The sequence below is a fragment of the Porites lutea genome, chromosome 8 (genome assembly GCF_958299795.1).
Source record: "Porites lutea chromosome 8, jaPorLute2.1, whole genome shotgun sequence".
In the NCBI taxonomy this organism is placed as follows: Eukaryota; Metazoa; Cnidaria; class Anthozoa; order Scleractinia; family Poritidae; genus Porites; species Porites lutea.
In genome coordinates, this window is record NC_133208.1 from 21,041,974 (window position 1) to 21,058,428 (window position 16,455).

The 16,455-nt window shown below is 39.2% G+C and overlaps 3 protein-coding genes and 1 pseudogene across 4 annotated transcripts in view; 3 read left to right on the forward strand and 1 right to left on the reverse strand.

Annotated features, from left to right (window-relative positions):
• Window positions 1–8,930, forward strand: part of LOC140945620 (furin-like) — a 44,193-nt gene extending 35,263 nt beyond the window's left edge. For both annotated transcript variants that reach the window (XM_073394640.1, XM_073394639.1), the window contains exons 9-13: window positions 43–143; window positions 1,946–2,179; window positions 3,401–3,693; window positions 6,059–6,250; window positions 8,022–8,930. In XM_073394640.1, the coding sequence (XP_073250741.1) occupies window positions 43–143; window positions 1,946–2,179; window positions 3,401–3,693; window positions 6,059–6,250; window positions 8,022–8,230 (1,029 nt within the window). In that variant the 3' untranslated portion in view covers window positions 8,231–8,930. The remainder of the gene's footprint in view (window positions 1–42; window positions 144–1,945; window positions 2,180–3,400; window positions 3,694–6,058; window positions 6,251–8,021) is intronic.
• The window catches only part of LOC140945339 (uncharacterized), a 554,440-nt gene that overhangs the window by 352,972 nt on the left and 185,013 nt on the right, over window positions 1–16,455 (forward strand). The gene's annotated exons all lie outside the window — the stretch shown is intronic.
• LOC140946619 (uncharacterized) overlaps window positions 11,517–16,455 on the forward strand; it is a 56,093-nt pseudogene continuing 51,154 nt past the window's right edge.
• Window positions 13,775–16,455, reverse strand: part of LOC140946620 (proprotein convertase subtilisin/kexin type 5-like) — a 33,025-nt gene continuing 30,344 nt past the window's right edge. The window contains exons 19-20 of the mRNA XM_073395735.1: window positions 16,244–16,429; window positions 13,775–14,962 (exon numbers count right to left, since the gene is read on the reverse strand). Of these exons, the coding sequence (XP_073251836.1) occupies window positions 14,850–14,962; window positions 16,244–16,429 (299 nt within the window). The 3' untranslated portion in view covers window positions 13,775–14,849. The remainder of the gene's footprint in view (window positions 14,963–16,243; window positions 16,430–16,455) is intronic.

Below are 16,455 nucleotides of genomic sequence, written 5' to 3' on the forward strand. Positions count from 1 at the left end.
TCTTATTCAGGCAACAGTCTAGAGATCTGTCCTATTCCGCAGATTACTGCTGATCAGAAATCAGGATGTATTGAAATCTTCGATGCAACATCAGCAGCTACAGCGATAGCTTCAGGTCTTATTGCGTTGACACTAGAAGCGAAGTAAGTCTTAATGCTATGAATGTTGTTTGATCTTCTGCCGTGCAACCATTAGGCTCAGAATGAGGAAAGAGGATCAACCAGGACCCCAGGGTATACTCCCTATAAGGGCCTATACGAAGAGGCTCGGCCTGAAAGGGATACCTTCAGGCTTCACGTTTAAGGTCTATAAAAGGGTAGAGATTTCACTAGTTGAATTATGTAAAAGGGTAGGAACAGGGGGAGGGGGGAGACGAGATATGGGACTGAGAAATGATGTTCTCACAACTTGCAAAGCGGTCACTTCGCGTGTTGGTCAGCGGATAATTGTAGCATGTTTCCCCCAGTAAATATTTTAGAAGCGAGAAGCGAAGCGCAGAGAACGTAATTCAATAATTGTAAAAAATAATAAAAATATAAAAATAATAATGGTGAGAAACAGTGCCGCTTTCAACCGCCATAATTTTATTCCTTCTCATAACCCGTTGATCTTTGGTTTTTGAGTAATGGGCTTTGAAAGTTGTGAGAACATCGTTTAAATTTCATTTAAGAGAATGTATGGGAAGTAGCTCCCCGCCCCCCCCCCCCCCCCTCCCGCCCTCCTCCTCCTCCCCCTGCATTAACAGCAGCTAAAAGAGATGCAAAAGTCTAAACTAGGTATGTGGAAGGGGTACCATTTGTCAATAGAAGGTATACGAAGATACTTTTTCTGTCGCACTAGGAGGTTGGACTCTGGGGCGGAGTCTCCCCACATAAAACTTTGATGAGTACCTACCCCCGGCCAGGACCCACCCTTCCATAAGACTGACGGTGCCCTTATGTACTCCTCAACATAAAATTTGGTGTTTAAGATTTAAATGACCTGGCGTAGATTGTACATGTAGGCTATTGCTATTGTAGGTTTATTATCATTGCAGTTTTGTTTTCTAAGAAAACCACAATCTTATCTGCGATTGTAGTTACTGTCACATGTCACCCTCGTGAAATAATGAAATAAAATAAAATAATGTATTACACCGCGCGTTAGTGAGATTCCACCGCAAAAAAGGCCTGAAATATCCCCCACTATGCTACTTACTTACTTACTCTCGGGAGGAAAGGACGCCCCTGCGACAACACGTCGCTCGGGGCGGACGGGTGTGATTTGATATGCTGTAAAGGTGATGTTACACGGGACGGTTCGCAACGACAATTGTTAACGCAGAACAGCGTTGCAATGTTGGAACAATGTCGTGACCATTCGAAACAATGTCGCAACAATGTTACAGCGCTCTGTTGCGCTTAAAGTCGTCGTTGGGAATCGTCCTGTGTAACATCACCTTAACAGAAGGTATACTTACTGACTTACTCACTACTAACTACCCTGTATTACTTAATTACTTACTTGCCGTCTACCTGACTGTTAATGTATTGCACCACATGTTAATGAGATTCCACAGCAAAAAAGGCCTAAAACAACATCATAACCTCCCCCACTTACTTACCCATTTACTCATTTACTAGGGAGCTTAAGCAACAGCGTTTTTGAGCGACGGACGTCAACCGGAAGTGGACTTTTTGCATCACTGGTCAGTGGTTTGATTGAAACTCTCGGGTTAATCGTCTTTAAAAGAGAAAAGAAACTCAGCAATACAAGTTTGTTAGCGTCAAGGCATATAAAAACGGAGAAGGCCTCACTTCCGGTTGACGTGCGTCACTCAAAAACGTCTTTGCTTAAGGTCCCTACTAACTAGCCTGTATTACTTACTTTCTTATTTGCTGTCTACCTGCCTGCTTGCTCCTTAGTTAGTTACTTACTTTTTAAACTACTGTGTTTGATTTTTAAGCCCCTCCCTTACATGGCGTGATGTACAACACATTATAGTAAGAAGTGCGAGACACGCACCAGAAGGAAATCCACTCACCGGTGGATTCTGGGTAAAGAACAAGGCTGGTTTATCTGTCAGTGGCTATTTTGGCTTTGGCCTTATGGATGGTGGCATGATGGTCTACTTGGCCAAACAATGGAATACAGTGCCTTCACAACTGAGATGTGAGATTAAGGGCAGGGATGAAAATAGGTTTGAACCTTTTTTTTTCGTTGTTGTTGATGATGATCAGTAACTACAGAAAAAGATCTATCTCTAAGGAATCTTTTTATGTAAAGGTCTCGAGGACCCATAAAATGTCTGCCTCTTTCACGAGAATCAGTACTCAAATTTGAAACTCTATTCCCTATTAAATTAAAACACTCAGAAGCGATCGTTTTTTTTTTTGGATAAAGGGAAAGGATTTATTACTAAATTTCTTGCGGTCAGAAGACGGCAATAGTTGAAGTCCCCCGCCTTAAAAAGTTGTTTCCACGTTATCTTAGTCCCTCTTCGTAATCATTATTTACTTAGTTTGTTTTATGTTAGGTTATATTTATTGTATTGTGAAGTCTTGTCGTGGTCTAGTCCGTCTGCCTGTAACCTCGATTAGTTCCTAGGATATTTGCGGATGGAAAAATAATTAAATTAATTTTAATGTTAACTTTTCTTGCTTTCTTGCTGTTGTATACGGGGCTCTTTTGTTGTTGGTTTAACCAGCTTTAACCTATGCTATAAGTACTGCAATCTAGCTGTTGTGCACTGTGTAGTCGACATTTTTGCTCTGTTTGTAGTCCCATATCCCATGTTTGTCTGAATTGTTAAGTGACATTATAGCCGCCCATTTTGTGTTACTTAAGCGGTTTTCCCCGGTTGATTACCTTGATTTTCTCGTAAGATATTTTGTCTAAATAATAAAATTCAATTTTTTTTAGCTAGTACTGATAAGAGCGCAAGTTTTAAAGGAAAATGGTTTAATGTCAGTGCTTTTGATTATCACAAACAACAAACAACTTGTGAATGAAGCCGTATACAATTCCGCCCACTGTTTGTTCTCTTCTTTCAACTATTTTTAAACTTAACCATTCTCACGGCTGGTAAACACATCATTGGTTGGTACTAAAATGAACATTATATTCTTAAGAGGAGTAAAAGAATTAATCGTTAAAAAATTACTCGCCTGCCCCCCAAAATACCCCAATACTCTTTAACTCTTTCACTCCCAGACCTTGTGATGAGAAATTATTTTCATTCTAGTTTTAAACTTTTTGGAGGAAATCCTATGGCGTAACCTTTTGAGTGAAACTCACCTTCACGTCATAAGTGACAAACTTACTGAATGGCTGAAAAATATGTTCACGCGGTCATCGCTGCTGTTTGCCGCTGAACGTAAATGTGCTGCTAAATCTCTCTAACAGCACTTTTTTTTGACAGAGTGATACCTTCAGACGTTACTGCGACAGTGGGTAATTGCTCGATAAAATTCCTGGAGCACGTCCAAGTGAGGGTAAATCTAGTTTTTCAGCGTCGTGGAGACCTGTATTTGGAGCTCATTGCGCCTAGTGGAACCATATCTCCATTGACTCGTCAGAGGATAATGGACAACGTGTATGGATACAGAAACCTGACAAACTGGCATATCACTACTTTATTCAGTTGGGGAGAAAGTCCTGAAGGACAGTGGAAGCTCAGAATTGAAAATGTAGACAAAAATTACAAAACAAACGGTGGGGTATTTGAAATTTAGTGTTGTAGTGTAGTAACGGAATAAAATGAATTTTTGAGGTAGTATTGTTTGTTTACGCCAACGTAGTGCCAGGGATAATACACATGACACTGCAAGGGCGCAAATAAACAACATTAGCGGGAAACAGTCATTTGCTATCATAATTATGAACATAAAAGGCCAAATACTTTATCCGTATATAAAATAAGTTTAAGGCCCGGTTCAGACGCCGAACTTTTCATTAGCCGAACCTAATTCGAATTGAGGCCGACCCAAATTATTAACACCAGCTGAATTGATTCAGACGCCTATCTTAATTGCAGCTGAACAAAGTTCAAAAGGCGAAAAATGCTCATTTCTGTCAAACTGCTTACAAAATACGTTATAATAATTTATGCATTAGGTTCTGTACATGAAAAGTTCGGCGTCTGAATCAAAGCCGTTCCAAAGTCGCACCAAACTAAGGCGAAAATTCCCGACCGGGCTGGGCGAAAATGACGGCTTAGCCGTTCCAAATTGAAACAGGTGTTCCTAATTAATTCAGACGCCCAACTTTTCATGTACTAAATTCAATGTATTAGGTTCGGCTCATGAAAAATTCGGCGTCTAAACCGGGCGTAATAAGACTGTTATGTAGTTATTTGTCGAGCCCTTCGAATCGCCCTGAAAAAGTTAAATAAGCTCCCTCGCAAATAAGCATGTCATTATACATCTGTATCTAGAATCAATTAGAACCCCTTGCATAAAAAGATAATAATGAATAAGAAAAATCAACTTTGGAAAATTATCGACAGTAATAGCTACTTATTTGATCAGTTTGTTCTCAGTCACGTACCATATTTCAACAAAAACTGTCTTGCAAATGTCTCTATCCCTTTCTACTAATTGTGCGACTCAAGTCGTCATCAGTTGCTGATGTGTCGCCCCTGATGTCAGTACCCTTAAGGCTTTTTTCGATTTTACTTAATTGCAGAATTACTTCATTTTAATAGCTGAACTGGGGTAAAAAAAAATTTAAGTCAGCGTTGTGCTTTCATTTGTTGCACCATTTCCTGATTTTTTTGAGAGCTTTAAAAGAAATGCTCCTAGTTTTGCTGCAAATTGCAAATTTTCGGCTTCCAAATGTCGTTATCTTAATTTTTTTTCTGTTTTCGACCATGTTTACGTTGAAAAACAAAATGCATGTACTTCACCAGCTGCAGCGCTGCTGTGCGTAAATTGTGGTTTCACCGTCGTAAGTAAAATAGCGTGATAGGGTGAAATTCATCGGATAAACCAATCAGGTAAAGGGCCGATAATGCGTTATAATGTATATTTATCAAGAATAACTGCGTCAGTTTTAGAGAAAACTGCTATCAAAACAGGTCCTGCTGTTTAAAGACTACAAAGAATAAAAGCTTAACAATAATGCTATTGAAGTTAAAAATATATGATACATGAGAACTGCTGGGTGAAGAATTATATGAAAGAAGATCATTGCAGTTATAGACGCAACTATTGCAGTTGCGAAAAGAACGCCTGAAAAAAAATTCATCAGTCACAGTTTTGGTTTTAGAAGTGACACAACAGGCTTGACTTTTACTTTTCGTTTCCCTCTTCCCCTCCTTTTTCGCTTTTCTTGCCCTCTCTTTTTTTTCTTTCGCTGGGCATTTAGTAGCCTTCATTATGGTGGGAAAAGTTTTTAGGAAAGCTGTAAAGATCTTAGCATTAGATGAAAGGAAGAGGTAAAAGTGGAATATCATTTTCATGGAAAATGTCAGGTCAATGTTACATGGTTTTTTGCCTTTTTCTCCGGTGCCCGTGACTAAATTGACCTCACTCTGGTTTGGTTTGAAAGATCTCTTCACTCTGCACAAGTTAGCGGACAAACTTGTCCTTGACCATGAAACTAATGACGTCGCAAGCGGTAGAAGGGACGTGGATCCGCACGGGGGGTTACGGGCGGCTCAGGGACAAATGGGCTAATAGCATTATTGTTAAGCTTAACAGGTTCTAAAACTCGGGTGGAAGGTGGTGATACATGCTTACTTTGACGCTACTTAAGTCTGGTTGTGACATGGAAACATATCTGTTTAAGGTAGCTTTTGTCGCTTACTTGCAGGCGATTTTGAAACTGTCCAGTTTATAGACCGGAAATAAGTTAAGCGCCTGTCAGCAATTTTGCCAGGATTGTACAACAGTATTTTTTTAGGTGTTTTCTTCATTATCAAGAGGTACCTTCTAAGGAGAATGTCGCTTTTTGTTTACACCAGTCATCTAAAGCTTGATTTAAGTTGATAATGAAATTCTTGTTTATAAATAAGAATTTCTCCTAGCGACTTCATCTAATATTTTTCTGACTTCTTATTTTTAATTGTTTGTTTAAGGTACACTTTACAGCTGGTCGCTAATTCTGTACGGAACAGAGAAAGATCCCCTATCAAAGAACCTACATGTTCCGACGATTTCTACAAAGGTTAAACCTGCAACATATTCAACAAGTTCGCCTCCTTCAAGGAAACCTAAAAGCCGCACCTCAAAAAGACCTACTACAACAACACGACCATCTTCAAAAACTGGTGGGCCAACCTTATTGCCGTTTTCTATTCGGAACATGACCAATTTGGTCGATAGTACAATACGGTCAAAAAAACTATTTTAAACACAGTCCATTGCCATTTTTTAACCAACGATGTACAAGTTATGGGTACGCAGAGGAGATTTGCTTAGCACGAAAGAAGCGGCATTACCTTCTTAAATGTGTAGCAAACCCCGTAAAGGGTTCTATTTAGGTAAAAGATTCCATGTTTTCCTGCCATTGTTCAGTGAAAGACAGAAATTGACGTCAGAGTGTGGTGATCGGCCTGTGTCCGATGTTCTTACCTCATTTTGACGCCATTTTCTCGGATCTGTGACTAAACGAACACATTGCATTTTTTTTCTTGCTTCATACAATGAACAGAAAAGGAGAGCTCTATTTGTTGCAGTTGGTTAGCCTGCGTAGCTGGCGGTATTGTGTGGGTGCGAGAAAGTTTTGACGGCGGAGCCGTGTTCCAAAAAAAAGGAGTAGGGACGAGGCGGTTGAAATACCGCCTGCCAGAAAACCCCGGTATTTTGAATGGTCCGCACACCAGTGTGCGGGGAAACGGATTGGTCGAGGGCCATACATATGTCAATCATGTTAGATAAGCCTTCGCGTATATTTCCCAATTTAGGGAGCAGATGGCAAACTGGAGAAGACGTACATGTAAAGTGATTGTGATTTCCGCTTTAGAAAGAGCATAATTGATGACCAAATTGCCGAAATGGCGTCTTTAAACTTCACAGCGCTGGAATTGTCTTAATCTAGCCGTAAGAAACAAAGGTCAAAGAAAATTAAAACACTTTACAACTGCATCTGAGATCAAATCCTATCAGGAACACCTACCTACAGAAGAATAAACCACCGGAAATGGTTACTCAGTATGCATGTATAAACAAACCAGCTTCATGACCTTTTAATGTTAAGCCTAGTGTTGCAAAAAAAGATTTACTCAGTCAAAGTTTAGAATGATACATGCACTGTGTAGTGCTAGTAACCTTCGAGCGAGAGCCGAGAAAATAAAAAAACCTCTGTTCAAGCAAACTCACAAGGTCACGTTTCACATTGTAAAGAGCGTAGGAGTCGTGTTTAGCCTGTCAACGCTTATTTCCCTAATTGGGATCAGCTAACGTGACAAAACTGGGCGGCATTCGAAAAATCATGGTTCTCTGGCAGGCGGTATTTCTCGCGGCTTCGCCGCTCGTGTCGGCTCCGCCGTCAAATCTCACTCGACTATATTACAACGGCTCCGCCGCCAAATCTCACTCGACTACTACACAATACCGCCAGCTACGCAGGCTACAGTTGGTCGACGGATGTTTTGAAGTCGCCAAGACCATATTTCGTAGCGGCCTCCGCTTGCTCAATTCAGTAAAAAATAATGAGTAATGCAAACATCTTGTAAACTGCACTCCGCTTTAGAGAAAACAGAGAACACAATTTTTCTGTGATGTCATTCGTGTCTTTACTCTGACAGATCATGAGTAACGACCGATCATGGCGCGTAGTATACAGCAAAAAGTCAGTGCTGTAAAACGGTTTGTTTACAATTTGAAGACTGTGTTGTCATGAAAGCACAATGGTGTGTGCAAATCATCTTTTCCACATTACTATTGTCGTTGAATCGGTCGCTTTATGTCTCAAGGTGACGTTGTTATCCTGAATGTCTTTTACACAGTTGCTAGCAATAGTTGAGTAACCGCTATGAAAGTGATTCATCTTGTTTAACTAAATATCCTTGTTTTGTTTGTTTTTTTTTTTTTCCGTAGACGATGTTAAGATGATTGTTATCATTACTGCTGGTTCCACGTCGGTAGTTGTTGTTGTTGTTGTTGTTGTGTCGCGTTCTGCTGTCTGTACATTATTAAAGTTGCAAGGAAAAAAAAGGCGGCAGAAGGAACTAAATTATCAGCGGAAGGAAGGAGCAACGAGCGTGGAAAAGATGGACCACCTTGGAAGTGTACCCACATTTCTTTAGCTTGTGTCCACATAAATCCGTGTGCAAACGTTTTTCTTCGCGGCTTCCATTATTAAGGTATCTGTTTACCTGCTTGTCCACTCTGCAGATCGTTTACGACAAAAACCCGTCCATGTTAATCGCCACATCATTCTCGTGAGGACAGGGATCGTAAACGTTTATAAACATAGGGGGACTCTTGAATTCTTGTACAGATAGTATCAGAGTGTTATTTATTATTTAAAGAGAAAAGTACGTACCATAATATAGTAAAGATGTGGAAGCCGCGAACAAAAAAGTTTGTACACGGATTTATGTGGACACAAGCTAAAGCTTAAAATAAATGAATATATATTTAGCCGATTTTTTGAAAACGAACCAAGCGAAATTTGGAGACATTTGAGTGAAAAGAACCAAAAGACAGGTTTTTTGCGCCCGATAAGCTGCAAAATCACACTTAAAAAAAAAAAAAAAAGAGCAAGGAGGAAGAAAGGAGGCGAAGAGAAACAAGCAAACGTTGGTTTTAGCCGGAAAAAAATTCTGTTTGACGGAAGAGGTCTATGTGGTTCTAACGTTTTCAATAATCCAGCTAGATATATACATCTGTCTAAATTCGTTAAAACGTGGAAACTGCGGTCTCAAAAATTTCAGGGGGCTTGCCGTCGTAGTTAGCATAGGCAGAAAGCCCAGAGACAACCCAAACAGCGAGTGGCGTCCCTGACATGGGTGGGGGGGGGGGGGGGGGGCAATAGTAGTGGAGTAGGGAGGGGGCTATTTTGACACAACCCTTGTTCACTAGAGCCTTTGACTGGCAAGTAAATTGTTTCCCCTTTTCCCGAGCTAGCTCAATCAGGCCTCTGCTGACCATGATTACAATTATTTAAGTACAATTTAGCCAAGGCTAAAAGCGAGGCGTCCTTTAATATACTTTTAATTACTTAAAACCAACAAATTTATACTTAAGTGATTTTAAAACAAAAAGAGAAAATTACTAATCAAGTGCGATCATATTAATAGTGTTGGAAAAAAAATTCTTACCCATAAGTCTACATCAGTGAAGCCATGTTTTTATAAATTTAGTCGGATATATATCTAGCCGAAGTTACGAAAATCGCACCCACTGGAAAGTGTTTGGCGGACAGCTTAACTTGACTTCAACAAAGGGGCAAATGGCAAATACCGTTAAGAGATTCAGCTCTTAGCCATAAGCTTCCTAAGGTGACTTTCTTCTTGACTCCTAATTAGCAAAAAAATATTCCAGTCTATCAAAAAGACACTCTCAACTTGGTCGTCTCTAGCTTTAAGGCCCTATGATCGAGACATCTTGAGGTCCTAAGCAGAGAATTTAAGACGACATCCCCCTGACCTGACACAGCCTCGCAACCGAGCACATTGGTGCAAAGAATCCCACCATTAGCCAATCGGCCTGAAACATTTGAAGAATTTGGCATGACAAACTTAAACCAACCACATGATCAGTGAATATTCTGAGACTTACTTACTAGGGCTTGACATGAAGGCCTGTTCACACCCCATGGGGGAAATTAGCTCAGGGTCTGGGCTTGACGGTGGGACCAACCAAGACGGTAAGCGCCCTATGAACGTTCTCACCGCAGCCACCAAAACCCGGCTATCGCCGGGTTTCTATGCAAACATTCTGAGCCTTTTTGAGGGATGTTTTCAAAACTTCGGCTATTATTATTATTGTTGTTGTTGTTGTTATTTTATTGACAAAAATAGAATATAATTTCAAAAGTACGATAGACAACATATAATATATGAAAGGACCTAATTAACTTTTAAAATGCTAGGTACAATGGAAAAAATAATATATAGTATAATATATAATATAAATAATATATAGATTTAGCCAGGGCTAAAAGCGAAGCACCCGTTGGTAAATACATTATTTAAATCAACTAATAAACATTGATCGGTTAACTATGAGGCACATTTATGTGACTTTTGAGGGAAAGTGATTTTACATCGATTTAATAGTCTTATGTACACTGAAGAATAGCAATCATCTTCGATCACAGTAGATTAGGCCTAGAAAACAAATTCTTCCCAAACAAAATAACCCAGTCACCCACCTACAGCACCTTTATTTTATAAGGGTAATTCATAGTCTCTCCATTAGGCAACGACTCCGTTGAAGAGACTGTGGATAATTGGACAGCCCCGAAATATAATTTTATGCAACAAACGATAGTCCTTGGTTGCAGCCAATTTACACGTTGCATTCCTCTGTCTAAAAGGAAGGCCAAAATAAAATAATTAGGGCGGATTTTTTGTGTTCGTCAAGTTTACTTTACAAGTAAATGTTGGCGACAAATCTGGTGGCGTGTAAACCAGCCTTTTAAGGGCCCGTATGGAGTGGGGGACCCCGGTCTAGTGGGGTTGGTTTCTTTTGTTTTCACGCTCTGGGGGACACAAAACAAAAGAAACCTACCCAACTAGACCGGGGTCCCCCACTCCGTGTAAACAGGGTCTAAATATTCTTTTATACATAAGGTGTGAGGAAAATCGTGCTATGCCTGTGTGCAAGGCTCCAACAGAATTTGTTATTTTCCGCCCTATTTAAACCTATAATTCTGTAGTGTTTCACAATTTTGCGAGAGAATTTGCACTCATTCAATATCCAGGACGAAGGAAGCACCCGCTTCATCTGCACAACAAATATTGAATTGGCCACATTATGAAACGTTTACGTGAAGAGAATTTTCTATAATACCGGGACTGTTCAGTCGGAAAAATCTGCTCCTATGTGATATGCATGCAGGGTAATAGTTTTGGGCTTTTAGTGAAAACGATAAAAAAATTCCCAAAATCACCTATACGGCCAGACGAACGGGTTCTCACTTTGGTCAAGCACCAAATTTACAGTGCGAGTTGTCGGTTGTTTGAATGAAAATTAATAGAGTTAGGCTTCGACGTGATAAAGAACTTATTATGTTTAATTTTTATTTCTCTTTATTTATAGTTTTGTTATGTGTGTTCTTTAAATGCGTTTGATATTTACTCGCGGCATTTTGAGTACTCGCCTGCATGCGATGTTTATGTTCAACTGAAAACAACCGGCGCTGCGATTAAAATTGCGAAAGAGACTTACTAACAATCAGTAAAATTAATATAATTCGGTGAAACATTTACAAAGACAGCAATTTTCATTCAAGAAGAGTAAAGCGTCTTTAAAAATCATGAACCAGGTAAGGGACTTGTCGGAAATTAGCAGCGGGGGAGAGGGGGCTGAAACAGAGGAGGGTCACAACTTTTTGAGACTCAGGAAAGGGAGGGGTCATGAAAAATGGGCCGTTAAAAGGGGGAGGGCCATGTAAATATATGTGTGTGATGATGTAGAGGTTCACCCACAGAAGAAAAAGGAAGTCCTTTATTTAGTAAAAAAGAAAAAAAAAGGGAACAACGGAACATCATGGATATAAACTGTAACGCACTATTGCAAAAATTTTACAAACATCTACTTTTCATTTACAACAATGCCATTGACTATTTTCCAATTGCCCATAATACACTCTGTTTGCCCCCCAAATTTTGCATAACTTATTGTCTTAAAATGCTCTTGGGAAAATGCAATACTCCCAGGAGCATTTAAAAACAATGGTTTATGCAGAATTTGGGGGGGCAAACAGAGTGTATTATGGGCAATTGGAAAATAGAGAATAGAGTCTTATTGAGATTATGGATAAAATGTTGCTAGAAATACGTGTATCACAGAACCTCGCAAAGCTCGGGGGAAGCCCATAAGGGGTGGGAGGACAGGAGAGAAATAATAAAAATCATGTAACTGGGGAGGGCGGGTCTAATATTGGAAGTTGAGATGTACTTAGTCCCCTGTGGATTAAATTTGAACCTAGTGCTCTGGCTATAAAAAGGATCTTCTGAGATTTAAATGGGGTTGCTCTTGTTAGCAAATGCTGCATAGGTCCCATCCCATGTTCACCTCATTTGACCCTTCTACACGTGTAATTATGGTCAAAAGGAAATGGGGGCAATGGTGGATAACTGCCGGCTAATATGCAGTTGCATTTGCTTAATAAAACCTCACCGTTAAGTGTAATAATTATTTGTGAAATGTGTCAGTAGCAGTGAGTGGATGGCAATGGTAGGAGATAATGCTGCAGTGAAAATAGCAACTAAATTCTGGTAATTGGAGAACAAATTTATTGTCAGGTGAACTATAGCTATAAAAGTGTTTGCCCTGTCTTTGGTACACAATCACACTTGACAACTATTGTTTGTAACACTAAAGTGCAAACATAATTTTATTATTGAAATAGAAAATTACAAGTAGCAATGTCATTCAGGATGGAGTTCATGAGAATTATTAAAGTGATCATGACTTAAGATTATTGAAAAGCACTAAATCCATTTTAAAAGTTCAAATTTTTTATCACTTAGGCAAGTGTTCATAGTTATTCGTGTACATGCATAAGAAAAAAATACCTATGCAAGAGTGAATTTGTATGAAATGTCCACAAATGTCATGTTGAAGGTGATCAATTTCTCCATTGGTCTCCATTCTAAACATGCATGAGCTTATTGCGACAGTGCCAGAGCCATAGATTTTGAATTTCCCAGACTGACACGAGTCAAATGAACACTTTCCCTGTATTACATGCATTTATCGTGAATGTAAAGCTACGTGCCGGATGGATTGATCTTAGGGGAAACCCTATATCTGTTTGCATGTCGTTTAATTTCTTCAAACAATCTTCTTCTCCCAATGGAACAATTAAATGTTTTATTTCTGTGAATATGTCACCTCTCTCTGACTTCTTTGGAAGAGTTAAATTTTACGGCTGAATTAAATTTCCCCTAACAGCGAAAGGAATTAACGATTCTGGCATGCCGGCAACCAATGTCACACACTAATATTCTGAGGAGATCCGAAATAGAGATGTTCTTTTCGAATAGGAGCGACAATATAGGAGGCAAGCAATAATAAATTTTTGTCACGTTTGACTTAAAAGACACAGCTGTGTTTATGTATAAGGCTGCTATACATATATACATATATTTTACTTGTGAAGGAAATTGAACGAAAATTGAAAGCTTAAACGAAAAATTTTGTTCAGTAAGGATTTTGTTTACAAATGTAACGCTTCCCTACATGTCACACATTATCGGTGTTCTAAACTGTTCATTGTAAATTAAAGCTTACTGTAAAACGGTGAAAAGGCTGATTCGGTGTACTCAGTCCGTTGGAAAGATACTCCTCATGTCGATTTTTACAGATGGTGTAATTCTTGCTGGCTGCCTATCGTTGCATCGAAAAAGACTGGCTTGCCTCTCCTCATCGGTTTCGTTGCGAATTCTATTGACCGCATTTTGCTGAAACGTCGGCGGTCGGTGTTCTACGGTGGCCCGTAAGGGACATTACAATATTTTTTTTTGCTTAAGTTATCGCGCGATGAGTTTGAATTATTGCGCGATAAATTGCAACATATCACATGAAAAAGAGAAGCTGGAACGTTGCATGCATGTATGCATGCATTGTCTTGATGTTGACCCTTTCTTTATCATACTAAGGAGTTATACTCTAACTCTTAAGCCAGCTGAATAGGGTTCATTTGAGTTGCCAAGCTAGATTTCCAAGCAAGGATTACAGCATTTCAGTCCTGAAGGAAAAGGGGAGTAATTAAGATTTACAATTGCTATATACATGTAATATAGGTGGTTCTCTCGTTTCAAAACTATACAGTGAGAATCAAGCCAGGTTACTTCTTAGCTTCAAGTTTAAAGTATTTCATTGTCCAACAGTGGTCCCTCTAAGTGAAGTGAATAAAGGTTATGTTCTTGTTATGTATTTACAGAAAAGGACTGAGTTCTCCGGCGGATTAGCATGCGCAATAATTAAAGGTTAACTCGCGAAAATGCAAGCGGTGACAGGCCGCACATCCATACCGGCGTGAAACCTTGTGTTAACCTTTCATATTTTAGCTCTAACGAAGTAACGGTTGGTTTTGTATAAGATTCCATTTTTTCATTAAAACTTCTTTTAAAGTAGACACTGAGGGCTGGTACTGTGTCACGAAAGGCAATATTTCTTTTCCTCTTTGTTGTTGTGTTTCAGGAGATAATTCAAAGTTATCGCGCAATAATTTCAACTTATCGCGCGATAAGTTGAAATTATCGCGGGCCACCGTACTCAAAGATATACTTGTAAAAGCTAAACTCAGAGAATTAAAGGCTATAAACACGTGGGTGGAAAGCGTGAGTCAGGCTTCTCTTTATCATGTGATATGTTGCAAATTTATCGCGCGATAAACTGACTAATTATCGCGCGATAATTTTCTCATTTATCGCGCGATAATTTTCTTATTTATCGCGCGATAACTGTTCATTTGTGTTCAAAGAAACGCACGGATCACAAATCCTCATAATCGCGATTTTGAGGTTTGATTAGAAAGGGTACTTCGGGGGTGTGTACTCTAGATTTAAAATCCAGTTTTTGATTAGAGAACTTAACTCAATTTACGTTGTTCATTTAAAAATCTGGATTTGGATTTTCCCAAAGAAAGGCACCCTTATTAAGACGTAAGATTCATCATTACAGGTTAAATGTTCATAAAAAATATGAAGGTCCTACAAGACCAAAAGAGGCGTTTTTTGAATAATGTTAAACTTGGCAGCGACATGTCTTGACACAATATCCAGCAACAACTTCCTCCTTGCACCTTTTCTCTTTGAACCACTCTTGGCACTGTTCATCAGACATGATGTTCGTGCAAGCTGAAATGAGGGAAATGTATTATCAAAGTTATTAAATGATTTCTTTTCCTAAAACTGTCACCAACTATATATTTTTCAATTACCCTTTTATAGGAAATTAACGCTTCATGAAATTAAGTCGAATTTCATTTTTGTAAACGTTTATTTCCACGTCATTAAATTAGTGGAGCGTTAATTTCCGCGGCCTTGATTTCCATTATTTTGGCCCCAGACCCTAGATACACTCCAGACATTCTTGACAACTAAGAAAGGAGACTTTTTTATACGGGTTGAGATCTCGTGTCTTACCACCACAATATTAATATTATATTTTAAGAATCAAATGGTGATGAGTTTTGTTTGGGTGCTAAATTTCCATTCAGTTCCATCCTCTGTGTAGGTAGCCTCCCACACAAGCGTTTCTAGGAGAGCTCGTCTTTCGTCCCTCCCAACAAACGCCTACTCAATAGAAGACAAAATTCCTTTCCAAGCTTAGCCAATCACATTGTTCTTTCCAAATTCTGGAAAGTTGACCTTGACCGCAGGGTAATCTGATAATATCTCGATCTGCATAATTGCCGGCCTCTAATGAATGTTAGATTTAGAGAAGCAAAAGTAAGCTTTAGTCACATTTTCGAATACTTCGTGCTCTGCATAACCTTAGCAAAGGAAAGAAAAGAAGGAAAACGGTAACTCTAGGTATACTTCATTTCACAACGGTTGATTGGTCACTTACCACGCAAATAAAACAGTAGAAAAGGAATGTTGTTTTCGGTTGAGCAGGCGTTTAATACATATTGCCAAGAAAGACATAAATTAGGCAAATAAATATCTGCCTACGTTATATTTTAATACATTGAAAGAAAAGTGTATTCAGTAACCTGTTTAACCCTTTTATGTTTTTCTTGGGGTTAATTTGGAGATGCAGGGAAAAGACCAGTGTATTTGTTGAGTATATAACTATTTCTTCTCCGTAGGTTTTACATGAATGACATAACAAATAAAGACATTCAGCGGAACTTACAGTTTCGGAATGTGGACTTGAGGAGTCTTAAGATTTTGCCTGGTGAAATAAGATCTAAGTTGAATAAAAAAACTCAAATTTCGGGACGGCTCAGTGTGTAGTTTTACTCTTCTCTTGTTTTCAGACTCGACCTTTGGACTCGTCGAAATAGAGCATGATTCGTAAAAACATCTCACTATACCGCACACTAAAACGTGCATTAAATGGCAGCCGTTGCAGAATCGTTAGTGAAACGAAGATACGTAGTAGAAATAACAAAATCAATATCAAACTTTTACCTTCACACCTTTGCGTATTACATGTTTTAGTCTGTCTTGATGGTCCAAGACCACTGCAGTCGCTTCCTCCGTTTGCTGGTCGAGGGCTGCTGCACAAACGAGAACGTTCCTGAGTTCCTCTTCCGCATGTCCGGTTACAGGGACCCCAGTCGCCCCATTCTGAGTATCCACCATGCACAGTAACACCTGATAGTAGTCAATTTTATCAAACG